Source organism: Cyanistes caeruleus, chromosome 9 (genome assembly GCF_971803275.1).
Source record: "Cyanistes caeruleus chromosome 9, bCyaCae1.hap1.1, whole genome shotgun sequence".
Lineage (NCBI taxonomy): Eukaryota > Metazoa > Chordata > Aves > Passeriformes > Paridae > Cyanistes > Cyanistes caeruleus.
This window is the reverse complement of record NC_141709.1, coordinates 28,265,220-28,289,032: the sequence shown is the minus strand read 5'-3', so window position 1 is coordinate 28,289,032 and position 23,813 is coordinate 28,265,220. Positions and strand designations below refer to the sequence as shown.

The window sequence follows — 23,813 nt, the reverse complement described above, 5'->3', positions numbered from 1 at the left end:
ATTTATTGCTAATAGACCTTTGATCATTTAGCCACCAATAACCTGAATATTCTAACACTGACAAATACTATCTCTGACAGAATTTCAACACTGATTTTCTAAGTTACACGTTTCAAATTGTGCATGCATTTCATCAGACTGCTGCTTTTAAAAACTATGATTTCCTGGTGTACTACTTTTCTCACTATGGTAATGTATCAGCAAAGTACAAGGTATTTTAGTTTGACAGATTTCACAAATAAATGCTTTGGGGAAGACAACATAAGCTTTGCCAGTGTTTTGCAAAACAGTGCTTTACCAAAAGGCTTGGTATAAACCACTCCCACAGAGTATCTGCCACAAATACCCATTAGAGCAATTCCTACATTACTAATGTTTCAGAAATACTTCTGTCACATCTTCATTGTTTTTTCAATTAATGCAATTAATTTCAACTTATTCCTGCTAAAATATTAGCTCCAACAATAATGCAAAAAATACCTGTATGTATAAACACAACTATTACAATTATAAACTATTACAAGCTGGAGTAACTGACACTAATCTTCATTTATTACAGTAAATGTGTGACATCCATCTACCATTACAAAGCACAGTTAATGAATCATTTGGAAAACTACCCACAGACTAAGACAGCCTTATCTCCCTATTGCATGCATAAGCAATAGCCAATGGCTCAATAAATGTAAATATAATTTTTTTATATTACAAAATTTGCTATCAGCAGTCTAAAAGAAGGTCTGCATGTTGAACTGAGGCTGTCACATATGTACACTGAAAGTAGCTTGCATTCAGCAAATAATCAGCACCCATTCTTGATACCTCAATTATGTATACTCCACTGACCATGTTCCACAATGAACAGAAATTGATTTTCTATGTATAAAAAAGACACAATTAAGAATAAGTTATTTATAGGCACTAAAGAGAAGTGTTTTTAAACATACAACAAACAATCTTTTCCTAAAATCAAAATCTGGAAAAAATTCTAACCCCCAGAAAATTCATGCAGACATATCCATTTTGAAGACTCGGAAGTCAAAAAAGTTAGCTATGAATAATGAACTGTTCACAGCACCTAAATGCCAAGAAAAATGATCATGGCAAATTACACCTCATGAAGAATTAATGAGGTCTAATTTTATATTATTTCTAAGTGTTCATTAATGAACAAACTCAGAACATTCTCCCATAAAAAAGAGTTTAGATAAATAATGCAAAGCTCTTATTTTATCAAAAAAAGCTCTTTAATTAGCATTGCAAGTTGTTTGCTTTTACAAGTGAAAACAAATGGTGCCATGGCAGAGGTCCCACAGCCATCCTGTGAAAAACGATGACAAAAGAAGAAACAAACAAAACCTCTCTAAGAAAATAAATGTAGACTCACAAAGGTTTCCCTCATACAATGAGAAACAGGCTTTAACTCCCTGCATATCTGCTCTTTTGAATGGAAGTCAGCACAGTACAAATCTGTTCCCTTAGAACTTTTCTGCAGGTGAGAAAACCCCCACTTCCAGGAGCTGCCTGCCCAGTCCATCCACAGCCTTGCCATCTGCTGAGCCATGCAGAGCCGTGCCAAAGGCAGGATGTTGGGTCCATGAGCTCAGAGCAGAACACACAAACACATCCAGGTCCCTCAGCCCTGTTCCAGCCCAGCAACCCCACCCCAGTTTAAAATGCACCCACTGCTTCTCTCTCCACCGGCATTTAGCACATTCTTGCAGAATGAGGCACTGGATCACAAACGTTTATGATACATCATGCCACCTTCCCACAGGAGCGTTAAAGGAAAAGAACAAAGTGATTTTAAGCGTTCCTTGGTTCAAAACCACGACTGCAGCCAGAGTAAGAAGCAGGTGCACCTGAACCACACGTGGACTTCTGTCTAAAGTGACTTCAGGCGTGGCAAGTGATGCTCTGTGTGCAGCTCCAGTACAGGTTCTTAACTGTAACAACTGTCAAATTTCACTGTCAATTACATTTTTATTATAGCTTATATATTGCACACTAGACTTTACTATTATTTACCTAATAAATACATCATGAACATGAAATAAAGGAGGAAAATGAAGCTTTTTAGTCTAATCTGCCTGGAGGCATATCCAATACCCCAGAAACAAATCATTATCTAACCCTCCATATTTTGACATGTTCCCCACTCATGCACTTCTACATGCTGCTACATCCTTACCCTCCTTGGAGTAGAAGTCATATTTAATATTTTAAATACGGACATAGCTCAAAGTCTCAGAAAACTAGCAATCTCTGGCTCTTATGGCACAGATATGGCTGTCTTGCTTTCAGAGTGTGCTGCACTCAGGTTGAAATGGCATTCAAACATTTTCAGCAAATCCACGTTTATGGGTGCCACAATAATTGTTCAGAGCTCACAAATGATCCAAATGGAGAAGACAACATGTGCATGCATTTTAAGATGCAAACCTTGGCTCAAATAAAGGAGAAGAAAAATATTTTCTTTAGCAGCTAAATTTATCTTGAACCAGACCATTATAGGCTTTTGCATGAATATGCTAAACCAAAATATTCTGCAGTGAAATGAATGCAAAGTTTTTTGGCAATATTACTTGTTATCACAGCAGTGCGTGAAGGACATAACCCATGGCAGCACCAAGTTGTGCTGTACAAATGGGCAGTAAGGCAGGGATTTGCTGCTCTACCAACACAGTGACAAAAAGCAGAAAGGCAAAACCTGCTATTTTTTATTCCAGATTTCACGGAAGTGAAATTAAAAAAGTCAGACCAGATGAAAGTATCTAGGCAAACTGCTGAAGTTTCACAGAAAGCTGTGGCAACCCCATAATGCAGCACCCTACCCTCAAACCTGGCTCACTGCTAAAGTACAATTCCTAACAACCTTATGAAAAAGAAAACCAGTGTAATAATGATGCACAAAAGTGCAGTTTTTTTGGAGTTTCAGATAAATGTGTTCTGTTCCCACGAAGTATGGACTCTACAGTTTTGCATTTGATTTTAAGTTCAAAAGAGAATGAGTAGGGGTGGGGAAAAAAGACCAAAATAAGTCACAACTATTTCAACATCAATATCTACTAGTTGAGCAGTAGGGGAAAACACTCTTGGAACCTCATATCCAATAACTACACTAAAGATAGGAACAAAGGCACCATATCGCACACTTTGCATAATCTCTTACTCTTCCTGCAAGTACTCTGGGGGTAAGAAATTGGAGGAGGAGAACTACAATTATCATTCATACAGCTCAGCACTCTGCAAAGCTCAGAGGAAACACGCAGGACTGGGGAGCAGGTGCACAGACAAGCACTCCATGCACAGCAGTTTCTGGGAAGTGTGGCACATTTTGTAAGGACAACAATATTTGCCTGGAAGCAGAATATAGTTATAGTTCTGTGTTGTGTATTACCTTAACTCACAAAACGTGAGATTCTTTATGAACTTCTACTGAGCTTTACTTTCAACTATTTCCAGCTTTTTCTTTTCTCTTGCAAAGATTATCAAGAAACTATGCCTATCAGAAACCTCAGAGGTGTTTGGCTCTATTCTTCTTCTATATTCCAGTATCTTATCCACAGCAACCATACTTGGAAACGGTGAGGAAGAAAGTGGTGTAATAGGTGATGGGCACAGAGATTTCCTTCTGTCCCTGGATGAGGGTTGTCCTTCTTATTAAGGCCAACTGACTTCTGGAATGCCAGCCAGTTATCCCCTACTTCATTAAGAATGGTTTCACCAAAATTTGTGATAACTTCTACCATTAAACGCAATTCATACATAAAGAGATGGGAAAACACAGCCTTGATTTCACAGCATTCAAACACCACTCTGGAACACAGCTTTGGAGAAAGCCATCACCAAAAACACTGAGAGAGGAAAACAGATGTATCCTGTCTGTTTAGATGGGTTATCCAACCAGCTCAGGTTAAAAACCCTTACAACCACATCTATCCCACAGACCACAGCCTGCAGCAGAGGCTGGTGGCAGGAAGGTGTCCTACTTCGGTCCTGGGACATGGCCATCAGTGGCTCCTGCCCACCCACATCTCTGGGGGTCACCCGCCGCCTCTGCTCAAAGGTCTGCACTATTTTTGAACTGAAATAAAGACAACACGGTCAGGCTTTCAGTTCTGAAGGAACATCTATTTCTTCTTCAGTCACACTTCTACTTCTGCCAAATTCATACCAGGCAACCCTGTGCCTAAAATTCTACAAGGGCTTCGTTTCAGTAATTTCATCATTCCAGATTGCTTCTTATTCCCTCCTATCTTTTCACTAAGGCTACTACTTCTTCTCTCAAGATGCATATGAAGGCTAAAGGAGTCCAAAAAAATAAATCTCAGCAAAAAGAGGTCTTTCTCTGATTGATACTCCAGGCCAAAACTTGATTAAACTATCCTCTTTCTCCATGGGCTGCAATTTATTAGATACCACAAAGGCAAGAGGTCTCCTAGTGACTGCATTGTCCCTCTTGAAAAAAAAGAACAGAAATCATAGTTGAAATCTGTTAACAGGGTGATAGAAAACCAGATATACCATCAAAAACATTAAATACATGAGGAAAACTCTAAAAGACTGAAAAGGGTCTCAAAAGCCTACATGTTAGGCAATAAGAGCATGGTAAAGATCAACATTTAAGACAGATTCTCAGTCTAAACGACATGCAGCCTAAAAATACACTGAAATGAAAGCAAAGGAAATTGAGAGAGTATTTTTATATTTCTGGTTACTTTCTGAATTTTATTTTTAGCTCAATTTTGTTTCCTAATCACTACTCACTTGTTTGGTTTACTGACTATTACTGAGTTATATATTGCTAATCTGTAACTGAATTCTATTACTGCCTTGAGAATATGTATGTAGCACTGTGTACTGACGCACAGATTCCCACGGGGACGTACATGTTCATGTAAGAAGCAGACAGCTGCAAGTCTTCAGCTGCTGTAGACCTGTCACAATTCCACTTTATGTTTTTTTTTCTCTTTAAGAAAATAATCTAGAATAATTTGCAACCCTGGAGTTTAGACAGTGAAACCTGTGTTACGAGCCATACAGAAACCTAAAAACATCTACTTACCAGAAGGCAAAGCAAAGCAAGAATAGCGCGGGCTCTCCGTGAAGCCTAGGAACATCCAACCCCCCACTGCTGTTATTTCTACTGAAGTTCTAGAAACAAAAAGCTACAATTTTTAGAAGCCCTTCAGCGATTTAATATTCATTAAAGTTCACTGCAATAGGATTTCAGCTCCTAAGCCATAAGCTCTTCTGAAATTGTTGCCCATATATTTTTCATGCAAAGACGGGTTTATATTAGGCAGGAATGGATGGCTTAACAAAACACACGCCCCAACCAGGATGTTTTAAGGCTCTGTCCTCAACAGGACCTTAATGAAGACACACTGCTAAATGCAATTAGGAAACACTAATCAACATGTGTACATCTCAACTGCTGGCAACAGCATCTCTATGGATACTGCAGCTTGCAGGTCTAAGCGAGACAGACCCCAAAATAGAAACTATGATGTTCAGCTAACTCCTATCTCCACCATTAGAAATGTTTGCTTGCTGCAAGCTATCAGTATTTCTCTTAAAACTTAACTGGATTAGTAATAAAAAAAGAAGTTTACATTTTTTCCACAATTCATCTGTTGGTCTACAGCTCTGTACCACATTAACATTGCTTATGGAAATAATCTTCTCATAAAACAGAAGCATTCTCACTTCTGTAACACACCTATGGTAGAAAAAGTTACAATGAATTACTGAAAATAACATGCCATCACCATCATAAAGACAGTGAGCTGATAATAGAAACTGTAAATTAGAGAAGCTTCTGGGAGGAAAATAATCAAAAATCACCTTTGAGTAAGCAGAGGCAGCTGTTTACTCTGATGGCCTCACAAAACTACCTACAAAATGGCTTAAGTAAGTTTTAAAGTACTGCATGGGATAGATATCTCAGTAATGCTTAAATTCAAAAAATCTTATGCATGACAGCATCTATGCTAAGCACAAAGACACATTATTATAGATTAGGAATATATTATTTATCAGTAAAGGACAAAATATCAAGTACGTATCTGCCACAGGGCAGGCTAACAGATCCTTATGTTTTATCCTAGATAAACTATTAATCTCTGTACTACAGGAGAGAAGCGTGTCACGGGCCAACCCAAACACCTTCCTTAATAAATGTAAATTAACAAACTCAGCCTGAACATCAAAGAATTAAAAATGTACCAAAATTCCTCTTTAAAAGCTGAGCAGACCTTACGGATAATAATCCCAGGGTTGTAACACAATTCTGCTCAAGCACCCAACAGGAGCCCTGCCAAGCTCAGTCCCAGTTCAGGTGCCTGGGGACAGCCCAGACCACCCCAGCTGTCCTGACTGCCAAGCCCCATAAATGACATTTCACTTAGATGTCAAGAAGCAACTGGAAATACAACAGCCACTATTAGAGATCAGCAGGGAGAAACGTCCTAAGAGCCTGAACACACATGAACTAACGCTTGAGTATTAAAGTGGTCAAACCAACCAAATTACTGTCCTCTATTGGCTGTGCTTTCCTTACAACACGCAGCAGCCACAGGCAGGTACTTTAAGCCTGGAGCTGGATCCACTTCCATCCATTTCACCTCAAACAAGCTGGTGACCAAAGTGACACTGTCATTATAAAAACCACTACATCACCTAAGCACTCTGGCCATGGAGATACTCAGCCCAAGTGTCCTGGTCCAGCCTGGTGCTGAAATGCTGGGGGAGAACGTGGCTCCTCCAGCAGCCGCATCGGCTACGTACAGCTGCAAAGCTCCCTGCTCACCACAAAACATCACACAAATAACATTCACTTTTGCACTTAGCAAAGATTAACGATGGAAATTAAACTCATTTTCTATCCGAGGATTTACATTTGTGAGCACTTCTTTCAGTAGTTGGGTGATGACAAGCACAGACAATAAAAAAAGGATTCTAAAAATATACTACTCTTTTTCCCTGGATTAGTGTGTCTACAGTTAAATATAAACTGTGCTCTATAAATTATCAAACACAATGTCAAATTCTGAAGTGCTCTCCGGAATCTCTCACAGAACACACGAAATACAGAATGATAATTTTGTCCTGGCCCAGTTAGTCTAAAGAACAATATGCTACTGTGCTGGATCACGGAGTTAGTGCCTATCAACGGCCACACTAAAAATGGCCACAGCCACCACCGTAGCTGCACACTGAATTTTTCAGGACCCTCTGCATCAAGCAAAGAGTTTAATTCCCTGAACAGCTGCTCTCACAGGAAGGGAATCGACAGCAACATTGTCACAGTATAGCTGGCACAGGCATATTAGGAAGAATTTCCAGCATTCATGCTTTCTGCTAAAAATCAACTTCCCCCTACTCATCTACTGCCAGTAACTTCATTTGGAACAAAGATATATTAGAACTATTTTTATTTAAGAAGCATTTATTTACATACATTATTACTTCTACGGAGTCGTGACTGTGCCTTCTGCTTTACAGAAATAACATCTCTGCCCACAATATCTTCTGCACATAGTAAAGCAAAAAGTCACTGACCACCATTCAAAGATCAAGAAGGACCAACAGAAGATTAATACAAGTACTGCAGTTAACAGTCACCTTTATAAAACCCTTTAAGCAGGCAGAAAAGCCAAATACCCCCCAAATACCTCTGATCCCCAAAGCAGAGTGCGTTAACATCCACCACAGTGTAGTGACTTAAATATAGGTTATTTCATGCCGTTGAGTCATGAATTTCATATTATCTAACATTAAACTGCTGCTGACTATGGATGTCTACATATCAGCTGAAGGGGACTGAAAAAAGGCCTGGCCTCCCTTCCAGATTAGCATTCAACCCATTAAAAAGGTTTGTTAGTATTTTGCCCAAGTAGATTTTCATGACTGTTTTTAACCCAAACTACTAGAACCATGTTGACTTCCACACACACCAAGCACTTTATAGACATCAAGAGTCTTAATTAATCCAAAAGAAAAAACACCCCGATGTCAAATCTTCCAATGAAGTTCAGTCTAGCAATAATAATTCTCAAACTCACAAATACCAGTTTTGCTGTTAAGAGCAGTAGGGAAACATGGACTTCTGGCAACTGTCCTGACCAGCAGGAGCAGAGTCAGGATCTGAAATTCTATGTCCCTGCTAGGCAATTAGACATAACATTACAAGAAGAGGCAGTTTTACCTTCAATTATAAATTGTGAGTAAATTGCTGTCTTGACTAGTTTTCCAGAAGGCAAGCATGAGAGACTCTTAGAAGGAAAGAAAAGCAAGGACACGTGTCCTTCATCCCTCATGTCCCTACAAAGGCTTTTCAACAGCACTCAGCCTGGGAGAAAATACTTGGAAGTGCTCAGGCAACCACTCAGCCTCTCCAAAGGGGAGTGCATGCAATTCCAGGCCAACAGGTAGGACTGGGGCACAGTTACCTGCTCCAGCAGCAACCTTTTGGGGTCTCTACATGGAGACCAGGTGGGACCTCCTCACCAACTGCCCCCCAGGAAGCAAAAACCCAGGGAAGCGGTTTGGGTTTCCTTCCACGGCTCGGTGAGCGCCGCCGGGCGCGTGGCGGAGCGGCTGGATCCGAAGGACTCGCGCGACTGGAAAGGCTCCAGTGGCACTGCTGCCCTCTGCCAACGCCATCATCACTTACGTGGGCACAGACGCGTTACGTGTGGAACCTTCTCGAAGCACTGCAAGCGAGAGCCACCTCCCATAGTCACTGGTGTCTGCTTTGAAACAAACACACATTATCGCGCCGCCTTCACCTCCGAGGGTTCCGAATGCTCCGAAGCCACCAAATGCCACCGCCCTGACTCCGAAAAACGCTGGCGCGCTTCTCCAGACTGGGAAAGCTACCAGCAGCAACGTATACGGAGTTTTAAAGCAATTAGCGAAGTTTAATTTTAAAAGAATAAAATAAATGAAAGCTTATTTTCCCCCCAGAATTCAAGGACAAATAATTTCCCATCACAACAGCACTGCTGACGCAATTGCGCGTGCCTTAGCAACGAAGGCATACTACAGCATTTTATATACATCATGCCTCTAAATATTGTCAAAGCCAGGCTTGTATCTTACTGTGCAACTACATCTCATTTCCAGAGAGGACACACAAAGGTTTAGCTATCTTTTGTTTTAATTAATTATTTTTTTTTCCTTAATATTCTGTCTTTTCTCCCCATTTAATTAATGACTCCTAACTGGTTGTCAACATTTCCTGACTTGTACGGATTTTCTTAGCCACTGAGGTGAAAGTCCTCATGTAAGATACTGTCAAGGGTAGAACAATAGCTAAGACAGTTCATTCTCCACTTCCTCCCTACTTTTTGGGGCTCTAAAGAAGCAATAATGCATCAGAAGCTCCATCAGGGAACACAGATTTTCACTACAGAAAATAAAGCTCAACTCAACATTGCTGAGCTAATTCTTAATGAATTCATGCAAGCAATGCAAATGCTATAAGTAAGACAATGCTAGGCAGTTCCAAGAATTAACTGCATTCTTATTATAATCTCATCTGAGAGTATTTAATTTCTAACACTGATGTTCCAATGCTATCATAAACTCTAAATATTTAAATGAGTAAACAACAAACAAAAGGTCTCATCTTCAGTGCCCCAAGCTATCATCCAAAACTAGTTATAATTAAAGGTGTGAACAACAGAGTAACAAACCTGCAAAGTCAAGGTTCTGAGAAATTAATGGGCATCACACCACTGCACCAGTTCAAATTTATCACTCATTATCTCCCTGACTAGCACAGTGCTGTTTCACATATTAGTGCCTCCTCCTTTCCTCCAAGCCTTTCCTGCCTTTTCTAGATGGCTAATTTTATACAATTACTGCCTCTGACACATTGGGACCTTTTCTCCCCCCTTCCTTCTTCTTGCTGTAAAGCTAGTGACCTACAAAAGCCCCCTGCACCTAAAATATTCTAGTATTTAAAAAAGTAAAGACTGATCATTTGAGGGAAAAAGCAGTCAAGTCTCTAAGTATCTGTTTCTCCAGTATGTTCCCTTTACATTATCTCAAACAGTTAAATGTAACCAAAGGCTGAGGCGAGGTACAGGTACCCTTTAAATGTGTTTTATTAGGACTAAAACTATCGTACTTGTTGAATTGCAACACTGCCCTCCTCTTCACAAAGTTCCTTAGAAAATTAAAAATGTGCCTTCTTTTAAAGTTACTCCAAGTCCTACACTGCTGGAAACTGGACATTTACAGAAATGATAGGGAAGTGTTCCATTCCCCTCCTCACCCAAATCCCAGCGTTTTCCTTAACATCCATTCAAATGGGAAGGGAAGATACACATGCACAAACACACACACAAAAATACACACGTACCCATGTCTTCCTCCACCTTACACGGAAAGGAAAAGAGCAAGAGAAGGAGAGGAGTGCAAGGGGGAGGGGTGACTTGCCATCACAGATTAGCAAATTTTGAAAAATCTGGCCTATCCCTTACAGACATACCATGCTTTTTAACACCACCTCACTTGCAAGAAAAACTGTTTGTGCCCATTTCTCCCCCAAAACCTCAATGACATTGAAAAAATACTGCATTGCAGTATTTGCCAGTGCATCGAAGTGTATCCAGTTAGCTGTCCCACAGACAAACAAATGTATATTTTAATGTGTCCAGGCATGTAAATGAGGTGTCCAGAGGACACAGATTGCCAAAACAGACAAGTGGATTTGTCAAGTTATCTGCATCTCTCTCCCTCTCACCATAATATTCTCTGCCACTGTCCATTTCTTGCCTGGGCTGCTTTCTGAAATTATTTTCAAAGTCCAAGTTCCCAAAGACGACACCAAATTCCCCTGCCAGAATATGGGACACAATCATATCTTATTTCTTTTGAAAAACCTCAGGGTGTAGAGTGGCTCTAGGTTATGTACCAACAGTATGACAATTACTCACAGAAAATAACCTGCATTTATTTAGTACACTCCCAGCATACCAAGTAGGAAGGCTGAAGAGAAAAAAAATTCCCTGTAACTTAGAAGACATTATTAAAAAAAAATAATCCATTAAATATATGTAAGAATAATGCAACTAGATTTTCTTTCAATGGAGTCACAATATTTAACAGGACCAAATAAAGATGATGAAGACTATTTCAAACCCATTCAAATGGGATTTTTAAGTATACCCCTTCCAGCTCATTGTAACCATCCTTTGTCACAACAGCTCGGGCTCACTTTGAGAGAGCTCAAAAAGGTAAAATTAATAAAGAGGACGAAAGCAAAGGCGGCAACCAAGCCAGTCACCAGTGGAAAGGCATCCCTGTATCTAACATGGGGACTTGATTAGCGGAGTACGCGGGGACAGGATTTTAAACTGATGGCTGGTATTCACATTGCATCAATATCCAATTGTAACATTTCCTCCTTTCTCACTAGTACACCATGACAACAGTTTTTTTTTTTAAAAATAAAAGTGTCATGTCTAAGGACAACTACATTTTCTGTATTTTTTTTGTCTCAACAGAAAGAGGTTATACGTTTTCTTCTTTTAGTATTACTAGCAATCTTAATTCCATTTCACAAACTTAATAGCTATTTTTCTATAGGAAGATTTACAATGCAATCTTTTACATGCAGAAAGAAAATGTCACTATGTACATGCAGGCTGTATTCATTAATATAATCTTAAAACAAAGGAAAGAGGAAGATCAGGGCAGGAACACGTGCACCATAAAACAAGGATTACATTATTTTTAAATCTTTGTAGAAACACGAAACTGAACAGAAAATGAAAATGTAACTACTAGCTGATGACTCTTAAAACAAACAATGCAGCTGTGTATAATAAAAGGCACCCTTATTTATTGTCATGACTAAGTTAACAGATTTAGAACACAGTATCTCTGTTTTGGACAGAAGAAAAATTATTTTACTCTCACGTACAAACTACAATGCATGTCAGAATGCATCTCTGCACATGCACAGACTGTAAAATACGGAATTTTACACATGCACACACCCCCTCAAGATTTTTTTTCTCCCCCTCTACATTGTAGAGCAGTGCAGTTTTCAGAGGGTCATTCAATCACTTTTTCACAGAAATGACTGCAGTAGAAGCAATACTTAAAACAAAGCAAATTAAAAGGGTATTTAATTTTTTTTTATTCCTTGCTTATTCAACTAAGCACTACCATTCCTGCTTGAATTTGCATTCAAAGCAACCCTGCACCAGAGAAAAATAAAGTAAAAATATCTGCAAATCCAAAGACAGAAAGAAAGGCGTGTTCTATAGTCTTGCTTCGCTTCTTATGCCTCCTGATGTGTGATAAATGAGCATTTTCTGGGCAACCACATCTTTATATCTTCTACGCTACTGTCTATCACTTACCAGTCTACTACGCTTTTTTAACACTTCTAGCACCACCAGCTATTTCCCAATATTGTTTGCCACTACAATTAAGAGACCATCACAATTAACAAAATATTCAGCCGTGGTTTAAAAAGTAGAGTTGCCACAAGGAGCCCGACACTGGAAGTGAACATTGCTCCGGCAGATATAGAATAGACTGTGGCTAAAGGTGGGGCCAGAGACGAAGAGAAGAATAATTTCAGTATTTTTGTAAATTCTGCTCGGTCCCTAAACCCTAAAATATGGTGAACTCCCCTGAACTGATTATTCTGCCATATAACCATCTGATTTAGTAAAAATACCAATATCACTTAACACAAAATCACTGCTTAGGGTAAATTCATTCTACCTACTGTTCTCATAGGGACATTTGCTGGAAAATTCTAAGAAATGATTTGCAGAAGCTATCAGCTGTGGGAGTTCACTATTATACCTCTGTCAACTTCATTCAATATAATTTACATTTTTTTTTTACTGCCTCACAGGATTCCTTGCAATTTTTTGCACGTACAATTTCACAGCAGGGAGGGGGAAGAAAAAAAAAAAAGAAAAAAGATAACCCTCTTTTGCAAAGGAGAAAGAACAGATGCTTAAAACCAGATTTCTAGAAATCACTGTAAGCCTAAGCCAGAAATGTAATTAACACCTATTTATAAAGAATAATTAAAGTTGTGACTGCCACAAAGAACAGCAGAGATAATCGAGGTAGCCCCTGCTTTTTTTTTTTTTTTTAGATTTTTTTTTTTTTTACACTGTTTGCAGTATTCCCACATGATTGCCACCTGCTCCCCCACTCAGCTTCCCCTATGCTCGTTTCCCCGGCAACCTTTCATTGGCTTTTCCTCCCAGCTATCGCTTTCAGTTCGGCTGCTCAGTCTAATCTTATTTGTTTTACACCCATCAAAACAAGCAGCTAGACAAAGACAATCCTGTAAGAATGGGAAAAGACCGTCGCTTTGTTTCCCCGGTTATAATAAATATCCGCGGCAAAAGTCTGCAAAACGTTAAATTAGGGGGAAGGGGGGTCCCCGGCGCCCCCCCATCCCGGGGCTGGCAGGAGGGCCGGGTATTGTGCGGGCGGCCCCAGCCCCCACCCGGGTCGCCCCGCTCGGCGCAGCCCCGGTGCCCGCAGTTGTGTGTCTGATCATGCCATTTTGCACAATCTGTAAGGAAAAGCACAAAAGAGGGGACGAGATGAGCACGTCCGGGCTCCTCCGCCAGGAGAATACGGGCTAAAAATAGAAATACTATTTTTCACATAAATGGCTTTGACTTCTCCCGGCATTTAAAAAAGCACAAAACAACACGGCTCCCTCCCCACCCCCCCAAACCCCAGCCCCCACCCCGACACAAAAAAAACACACCCTTGCTTCCATCCATCCATCCATCCATCCACCCATCCATCCACCCATCCATCCTCGACAGCACCGGCTCCATGGGAAACGCGATACCTGGATTTTTTAGAGGCGATTATTAGGTTTGTATTTAAGGCTGGTGTAATAGGAAGGGAGATGAAAAGGCATCATCGGCCGCCCGCTCCGCCAGGCACACGCGGTACCATGACACCGTGACTGGCAGCAGAGACCATCCGCGCTCAACTGAAACGCAACGTTCAATGGAAACGCTGTGGAGTGCCATCGCAGCTACAGACGGTAAATGGATGTACAGATACATATGCACACACACAGGCAGACATATCCCACCGAAAAAAAAAAAAAAAAAATAAACAAGGCTCTCTAATTTTATTTTATGACTCACGATCCGCCGCCCTGAACAAAAGAAATTCGCGAGGCACACGAGAAACGAGACAAAACCCCATGAGCAGGCTCTCCCCGTTCACTTACCATTTTCAAGCCATTCCACTCCATCTGTGATCACAAAGATGGACCCTTACAGCCCCTCACAGAGTCAAAAGCAAAAAGAGCGTTATGTAAAAGCTGACATTCCTTCTTACAGCGCTGCTGCCCAACGATGCAACAAAATCGACATATACTAGGCACTGCAACACATACAAGCCTCCTCCTCTTTTTATGAGGTCACGACAGGAAACTCTTTGAAATACAATATGCAGCATTTACTGAAGCTCATATAAATCACCCTCTTTTAAAATTACCATACCTATTGCGCAGTCCACCAAAAAGAAAATTACCAATCTCGAGGCTTTTTTTTTTTTTTTAAACACTCCCCCCCCCCCCCAACCAAGGATTTTGCTCTGCATTTGTATCTCCAAAATGTCAATGTGGAAATTAACTATCCCCCACCCTTTAAAAAAAAAAAAGCCTCTTCTTCTTTTTGCATTTCAGTTAGCCACATACCAGCTTTGCATTAGAAATGAGCTTTTCTCTTTATTCTGAGAGAAATCGCAATTACCTTAAAATGACAAAGTACATCCTTTATTAAAGGATACGCAGACATTAAATATGAAAGAGAGGGAGAGAGAGAGAGGGGAAAGAGAAAGGGATGGGGGGGAAAGGGAGAGATCATGTACAAACAGATCAGTAGCAGAAAACTAAATTAATGGGAAAACACAGACTGAGAATGATGCAGATTCGGGGAAAATCTGTATGTTAGCTTCTATATCTACCTCTATAGAAACCCGCTACGATCACATTTTAAATCTACTAATACCTACCATAACCATTCTTAATGGCAAATATTGGGTGTCTTGAAAGGCTTCAACTCTTCTAACGGTTTTGCTAAGGTTTCAGGGAATTATTTTATTATTATTATTTTTTCTCTTTTTTTTTTTGAAGATCCACAAAGCACACTGCTAGACGTTTGTGCAGCGAGAAATTATTATCGATAATAATAATAATAATAATAGCGGCAGCAATAATAATAATAATAAGAATAAATAATAATAATAGCTAAGTATATTATCTCGTTGTCTCAGTGTGGTGCTGCGGCGGGAGGGCGGCGGCGCCGGCGGCGGGCGGAGCGCGGAGCGGCGCGGGGCGGGACGCGCGGAGCGGAGCGCGCGGAGCGGCGCGGGCCCTGCTGCGACTGGCGGCCGCCGTCGCCCCTTTACCGCCATTTATGGGACCATCTGTCAGCGGCGCCGCGCGCTGATTGGCCGAGCGCGCCGCGCGCGCGGGGGGGGGCGGGGGGGAGGGAGGGTGTGTGTGGTGTGTGTGGGGGGGAGGCGTTGCGACATCAGGTGCTATTGAAATTAGCCGCTGCCAGATTGACAATGTTAATGATGCGGTGACCTCTACAACAACAGAGACCAGATTTCTGAACTGCTGCTTGTGTCTAGTAATTAAGGCCCGGTTGAAGAAACAACACGCAGCCCCGTATTTTTTTTGTATTATTTTTTTAATTTTTTTTTTTTTTTTTTTTTTGGTTCCCCCGGTTCCCACCCCTGGGCCCGGCGGTGCCGTACCTCGGCCATGCTCCAGTGCCTACATCTCCTTACCTCCTGCGCGCCCCGCTCCCAGGTCCGGCGTATTTTAACCACCTTATCTTTTTCGACAGTTGCTTTCCGGAGAAATGCATATTTAATGATGTGCCTCTAGGCTTAAAGGCACAACAAAAGCACTTTGACGTGCATTTAAAGCTGCATTTATTTTCAGGTACTATTGATTTTAATAATCAACCCATCTCTCCTTCTTTCTACCCGGTGAGGTTTTTAAAAATACGTATTTTTAAAGGAGTGGATTTGATGTTGCTGCCACTTGACAATGTCTAAGGCACAGTAGACACCTCTTTATCGGGCGCTCCCCTCGAATGATAGTAGTATTTCAGAATTATTTTGCCACCTCGTTTCATTATTCTTCAGCTCGACAAGAAATAAAACGACAGCGAACTTTGGGTATTTGAAAGAATTTTCTTTTCCAGCCTTAGAGAAACGTGCTTAACAATGCACACTCATTAATCCTCCACTCGCTGCCACTGACAAACTAACAAAACTTCACTTCCAAACAGCAATATTTTACCCCCTTCCAACCACGGCAAGTTTTTTAAGAATTCTCACAAGTTAGGAAGCATTCATTTCTTTCTCTTACTTGAGAGGTATTTTCCTAAAGCCTGTTTTGTCCAAAGTAACAAGGCATGGCACTCTGTAATTACAGCAAACCTAGAATTTACATTAAGCTCAACTAAAGCAACCGAGTATTACTCTATGTATACACACATAGGCTCATTTAGTTTTACCATCCACAGATTCATTTCAATATTAATTTTTTTTTTTAAAAAAAAAATCAGTATCATTGCAAACGTTTTTAAATACAAGAGCTGAAAACTGAGAAAGCTAGGATGGGCCACATTATAAGATCACTTAGCTCCTTCCTAGAGAAAGAAAACCTGACTACAAACCACCAAAACCATTTTAAAAACATGTAAATCAAATCACCATTGTTCTACTAGTTTCATTTTAAAAAAAGTATAAATATTCCCTCTACACTGCTAAGCTGGGGACTGACATTCAGTACATTTTAAATTTCTTTAAGCCATAGACACGCTCAAACGCACACAGAGACTAAACACACCAATAAAACACATGAAATGTAGTAAAGCTCATAAAATCTAGCTATACACAAACCAAGCAAGGAGAAAATTCACATTTTAAAAACATCATACAATCTGTTTGTGGAATGAGCACTGAATTCAATTAAAACATGAACAATATGAAAGGCTGCAGAGGATTTCTGTCACCACGCATCTTTCTGAACACATTTGTACCTTACTAAAAACTAAGCATAGATTAAACCAGCCCGTAAGATACATTTCCTAACTCAAATTTATGTGACCTATTAGACTGAACACACAGACATCAAAATGCTACAACAGCTAGTATATTACCATAGATTCTTGTGCAAACATACATCAAATATTAAAGTTAGATTTGTAATGCAAATTTTTTACTTAAGGTCTCTTCAGGGGTTAATAACACCGGAGAAGGCATCCAGAAATTATTTTTAAGTCTTTTCAACTTCAGCTTACTTTGTTACTATAAATTCATTATGCATATCAAGATTCAGCCATTTTTCTGAAACAATAATCGCACGCTGCTCCTCTCAAAAATTAGCTAATCTTATCGGTCTATAAATCCAGGTACTCTGCACACTGAACACTTTCCCAAAAAGCACCCCACACACACAGCCTTTCCGAGAAACACTAAAACAAACGCTCAAACATCCTCAGAGGCCTCTCTCTGGAAAGACAAAGGCAGAATCCTATTGTTGAAAAAGTCAACCTTATTCTCGTGTTTCCAATAGTACCATTTATCTTTCAGGGAAAGGGACTGACCACCGCATCACGGTGGTGACATTTGTAAAGCATCAGATTCTCTACACAGTCTCTCCAGCATCAGCCAGCAAGCCCCTGAGCAAAGCATATTTTTAGTGCAATCTTCCATCCCCACAAAAAGAAACTTGTCTTAAACAGCTAATCCAATATCAAAATGAAATCACAGGGTTGTTTCCCAGCCCCCCCCTCCCTCTCCTTACCATAAATGAGCAGTTTCTTGACTCATTAATGACAGTTTCCCTTAAAAGAAGTGATCTCATATCACTGAGCCCCTCTCCACCACGCATACATCCCAAAGGTTGCGGGTATCTTAGCATCAGTAGCCGCTAGCAAGCTCTCTCATACAGAGCCCAGATGGACTATACCAGAAGCCAATTCAGCGTTAATAACTACCTACTCTGTGCAGTTTAGAAGCCTTACGTGGCATAATGTCCTAGGCAACAGCAGCCGATTGAAACCGCAAATAAAAGACAACCCAATTCTCCAAAAGCATCAAAAGGAAAAAAATAATAAATTGAAGAATGATTTTTAAAAAAAATCTCTTACTTGCATGAGATTAAACTGAATCCTTCACCAACATATGAAAAAGGAGAAAAAACAGATGCTGCCCAGAAAAAGTGACAAAATATTACCTCATTATTTAACAAAGCAGCATTAAGCGTCCTGCTGATTTCAAACATCTTGCCACAGATTTTGGTTAAGAGAAACAGAAAGAATCCTTTGCAAGCCCTCTGTCTGCAAAGGGTTCTTCAATTTTCTTGCGCACAACAGAATAGTCAATATGTTATTTCCCTAGAGTTCGCACATTAAAACATCTAGTCAGTGAGCTGAATTTTCCCCTTATCACACTGTAGACTCCTGTTATATGTACTGCTCTCTTTGCAAGATTAGCCTGCCCCAAACATGGCTGTTGTTTAAACTATTCTTTAAAGTAACAGTTCACTCCATAACCACCAGGTGGGCAGTGTACACAGATCCAAGTAACCATCTTAAAGATTTTTCTTGGAATAGCTGCTGGTTGTAATATACAACGTAAATCCCCCCTACACTTATCAAGCAGGAGGAAAAGAATTGTCACTGTTTTATGCCCTTTCCTCCCCAGCAGTGAGCCCACAAAGAAAACCCTAAAATCACCTAGCTTTTAACACAGTTGTTTTTTTGTTTTTTTTTTAAAGGGACCTTAAAATTGATACAGGAGCTTTTCATTCAGCAAGTGGTAAAATCCAATCAGTTTTGAGAAAAAAGTGTAATTAAAAGGGAAAGCACTCCCAACTAACTGGTTTGTACTACAGAAGAACAAAAATCAGCATTACATTCACAAGAGGGTTCTTTCATGGAAAGACAAAATTCAGCATGTAAATAATTCTGCTAGAAAATATGAACTATACCTTCAAGCAAATTGAAGGCAACTTGATAAGATACTGCTATGACTTACTGTGGCTTAAATTCATTTATGAAACCATTGTTGCACGCATCAGAGCACAAGACCGAAGTACATGGAAAGGATCCAGTGTTCAATAGCACCTAAGTCTCCCAAGGTATCAAACTGTCCCTATTCCATCATGTCTGCAAGCTATTTAAGTATTTTTTTCTCCACTTTAAGGTCAAATACCTCAAGAAAGACTTCCATTACTATAAAAAATACCAATTCACTCAACGCTCTACAGCAACACCCAGAGGCTTGAATAAGATTGGGATCTTTGTGTTAGGTGCTGTACAAACACATTTGAAAAGTCATTTCATACCGAAGGATTTACAAACAACATTTACAAGACTGAAAGCACAAAGCAGAGGTGTGAGAAGGAACAATAAACAAAAAGCATCACAAAATGTCTTTACCAGCTGGGAAGAATTGCTGGAGGAATAGGACAACTCCAGCAACTACCTGTGCTAAGGCAGAACCCAAAAGGTTATTTACTGAGGTTAAAGAGAAAATGCATTAGATGGACAAGGGCTTCTTTAGATTTACCACCTACAAAGCACCATCACCTATTTCTTTCATTTACAGCAATCCATGCTGAGTAAGTATATGCAGAGTAGCGATTTTCTTTGCTGGCCTTTAACTAATATTAAAGTGATGCAGTAATGACTTAACCTTCTTGAATATGTATTGAGTTTCAAGTCATCCATTTTTATATGAGAAAGGTTATTTGCATCGATTTCTGTTTGCATGAAATAAGCTTATTTTCTCATTCACCATATGCCTTGAACACTAATTAAAAGTGTCACTTTCTTCTAATGTAAAAACGTAATCACTTAGTAAATAAGTATTCTTGGCTTTTTGGTCTTTGTGATAATCTATTTAAGGACTTTTTATTTCCACACAACTTCAGTGCTTTGATTACCACACACTCCTCTCATGTAAAGAGAAGTGTTTTACAAATGCACATTTTTGTTGGATTTTTTTTTTCAAATTTAAAAAAAAAAAATAAATCTAGAGTTACATCTTTAAGGACCCACACTCCTATTACCCCGAGGCAAATCCATCCAATCAATATGAAACCATTCACATGCCACCATCTGCCAAGCTGTAGAGCAATGTGGCTGGAACAGACCTCTTATAAAGCAGCAGTGGTCTCATTTTCAGCCTATTAGGGAAGCACCAGAGCTCTCATGTGCAAGGACACAACACTCCAAGTCAGACCTCCTCACACCACTGTCTCTGTGCACTGCTGCAGAACTCCCGCAATTTTTGCTGCTTGAGTTTTCACACTAATCATCAAAGCAAGAGGGAGGGGAAAATGATCAGTAACAGTCATATTCCACTGCAGCACAAAATAAAAGAACTCAATTTAATTCTATCCTAATATGATTATAGCAAACCATTTAAATGCTGCTGCCTGTGAACTACAACCTGGCATTTTCCATCACCTCATTTTCTACTCTTCTAGAGAACTAAACATTTATCTCTGGAACAGTTTTACTCTTTTCCAAGACACTCCTCTCACAAAATTAATATTTAATTCTTATCAAAGAGTTGTTTTGTTGTTTGACGGATGGGAGGGTGCAGTTGGATGAGGAACCAAGGAGAGGCACGTGTGTGCAAGAGATGGATCTTGTGTACGAAATGATTTAATAAAGATAACAGGCAGGGAAAGGACATTACACAGTGCAACCACCCAGGTTTGTCCTATGCAGTAATTCAAGAACCTCTGCGGAAACAGCCTCCAGTTCAAGATACCACATCAACACTGTCTTCAGCAACACTGAGCTCACACAGTCTTTTCATCAGAAGATCTCATAATAATTTAAAATATCCTCCACCACCTATAACCCTATGCAAATGCACTGCATGACTAACTAAAAAAGAGCACTAGGAGAAAACGGGAACATGAAGGTGTGCAAGCCCCTTATAAATATACACAGGGAGAAGAAATTAACTAATTTAAAACCATCCATGAAATTACAAGAAACTGAAAAGGTAAACATATAATTCATATGATGCTGACAGTCACAAACGCAGATGAGAAAGACAGAGCTAAATTGTTCATGGCATCTAACCCAAAGCCAGATTTCAGTGAAGAAAATGGGAAAGAAAACAAAAAGAAATCAGCCCACTTAAGCTGACTGCCTTTTGCTGTACATGTGTGCAGGAGGTGGCAGGGACTAGGGAGTAGAGGGAAAACCAATGGCCAAACAGGTTATTTACTTTTACAACAAGGCTTTTTTTCCACTGTTACTTAAACAGCTTACAATTAAGTGCATATATACACATAACTTGGTTAGCTACTGAGCAATTTAAAAAAAGAACTAGCAAAATAAAACACCTTACCAACTGCCCTGTGGAAATCAAGCAGGAGTTGGGTGATTGAGACTAACCTTGCATGACAGTGAAAATGTTTTTCAGGCTCTTAAAGGTTAGTGAATTAATGTACTTGATAAAAAAGTCAAATTTTTAAGGTTTTGCTGCAAAATATATAAGTCATGATAACTGAACACTAGCCATATAAAAAAACCACCATATAATTTCTGAGAAAACAGTAGGTGAAAAAGATAACTGACATGGTTTTGAGCTTTTATTAATTTATTTAATTTGATGATCTTCTCAAACACAGGAACCTGTCCCTGCTTCCTGTCCTGCCCCTGCTGTGGAACCCACTGACAAGCTGCACAAACTCTGCTGCCGATGCAACGTTCTGTGTGGTGCAATGAAATTCCTCCTGATGCCGAGGAGATGAAGTAAAACACACAGCTACCTGGAAAAACTATCTATCTCTTTTTGGATCTAAACCCAGAAAAGAGATAAGAAAAAAAAAACCCCAGAAGAAAAATCAAGAATTGTGAGAGCTCTAGCTCCTTAAAGAGCTAGACATTAGATGCAAAACAAGACAGAAAGCCTTCTTAAATGCTTACAACCCTAAATGAGGAATTTAGATGCACAAAGCTTAGGCAAGTAGTCACAGTTCCCACAGAAATCACACTTCAGATGCTTTTGCACAAATATGCTATTTAATGTTGCTTGCCCACTTTCTTTTTCATGCCTTATGAGATGTGTAATTTGGATGCTGCATAGCTGCTCTAAGTATCACATGCCAATTTTCCAAAGATGTGTGTATTTGCAAACCCCACTGTGGATACTCATGTTTGAACGCTGAGAGACTGGAACAAAACTCTCCAGGGCACAGCAGAGCACAGAGGTAACAAAATGAATAGATGTAAATAGCTCTGATGGCGAGAGAAGCCTTAGTAGTGATAGGAACCACATCCTCAATTCCACCAGAAGCTGGGCAGCCACACAGATTTAGGCGTGCACGTGTGCTAGGGAATAACCTCAGCAAGGGATTCCTGTGACTGTCAGGGCACAGACCAGCCAGGGAAGGGGGCCAGCAGCTCTGCTACAGTGCAAGAAGGGTTTGGAGAAGATGATTCAGCACCTTAGCAAGTCTGAAGGCCAGCAGCATCCTTGGCTCCACACTCCTCTCTCAGCTCTGAACTGCTGCTCTGCAACACAGAGCGTCCACTCGGACCCAGCAAATCCTGCCTGGCCAATTTTCAATCCATTTTACAGAATCCACTGTCAGCACCGCAAAACTGAAAAGCAAAAGGCAGCATACACTGCAAGGTAAACATGTTAACACAGCAGTAATGTACCAGTAATTCTTTCTCCCCTTTCCAGTTATTTTACTTCCGGCTCAGGAATATAGATTTTAATGTCTTCAGTCCCCTATTTTGTTTCCCTCCTTTTAAATTCAGATACTAAAAGTTGTACACGACAGACATCCTAAATCCTACAGCTTGCTTTCCTATCACTACAAGCAGGACTCAATCCTACCTACAGGGAGAGTTAAAACATTTCTACATTGCTGTCAATTTTGTATAATAGAGTTAGCAAAGTTTCAACTGAGCACAAATGAAGATGTTTTCAAAGATTTATGACTGCATTTTTAAAATGTATTTACTTGTAAATAATGAAAGGACCTAGGCACTGAGGAACTCCAGACTTACCAGGGAGATTTACATGAGTTCAGCCATTTTTAATGTGCCTATGTATAAGCACAAAAACCTTCATAAAAAATGTGAACAGAGTCTTTCAACCAGCATTGCCTAATTTTAGAACAGTTGATGGATTTGCTTTAAGCCCATCTGTAATACAGTGTGCTATACACCTTGCACTCGGGCCAAATAATATCAATAACAAGAACAAAGATAAAAACCTGAAAGGAGATTAACGTGCTGATGTTTCCAAGCTTTGAGACAGTGATCAGAAAGATCTGGGGAAGAGTGCAAGGTGGCTGGATCAGAACAGAGGTACAGGAGGAATCAAAGGAGACCTGTGAGCAGCATGCAGAAGGGTTATGTCTCTGCAACTTGCAATTACACAGAGAGGATGCAGAACCAGGGAAGATACAATAGAGAATAAAGACAATAAAAAGTGTCAAGAGCTATTAATTGTCCAAATTACTTCTTGTTAGAGCAGCTGGCACTTACATAGAGTATTTTAGTAGCAGCGGGCAGAAGGTAAATAAGTATTACAATTTCATGCATTAAAAACTATTCCTTAGTAATTTCCAGGTAAACCCTTTCATCCAACCTATCCCCAAACCAAGGATGATGGAATGGAGAAAAAGGTTAAAATGGCTTTACTAAAGAAACCAAGCTTACCTCATGCTCCAAAACTTATACCTGTATGTACAAGTGCCAGGAATTTCAAGAAGCTTC

General features: G+C 39.9%; 1 protein-coding gene across 23 annotated transcripts in view; it reads right to left on the bottom strand.

Annotated features, from left to right (window-relative positions):
- ELAVL4 (ELAV like RNA binding protein 4) overlaps positions 1-23,813 on the bottom strand; it is a 97,297-nt gene that overhangs the window by 43,182 nt on the left and 30,302 nt on the right. For 3 of the 23 annotated variants that reach the window (XM_086842557.1, XM_086842566.1, XM_086842571.1), the window contains exon 1: positions 15,040-15,415. The exons of 12 other annotated variants lie outside the window; for them this stretch is intronic. In XM_086842557.1, coding sequence (XP_086698683.1) covers positions 15,040-15,048 — 9 coding nt within the window. In that variant the 5' untranslated portion in view covers positions 15,049-15,415. Of the gene's footprint in view, positions 1-822; positions 872-13,858; positions 14,008-14,251; positions 14,411-15,039; positions 15,416-17,854; positions 17,987-23,813 lie in introns of those variants that run through there. 8 more of the 23 variants (XM_086842555.1, XM_086842563.1, XM_086842567.1 and 5 more) reach the window with 6 other exon arrangements.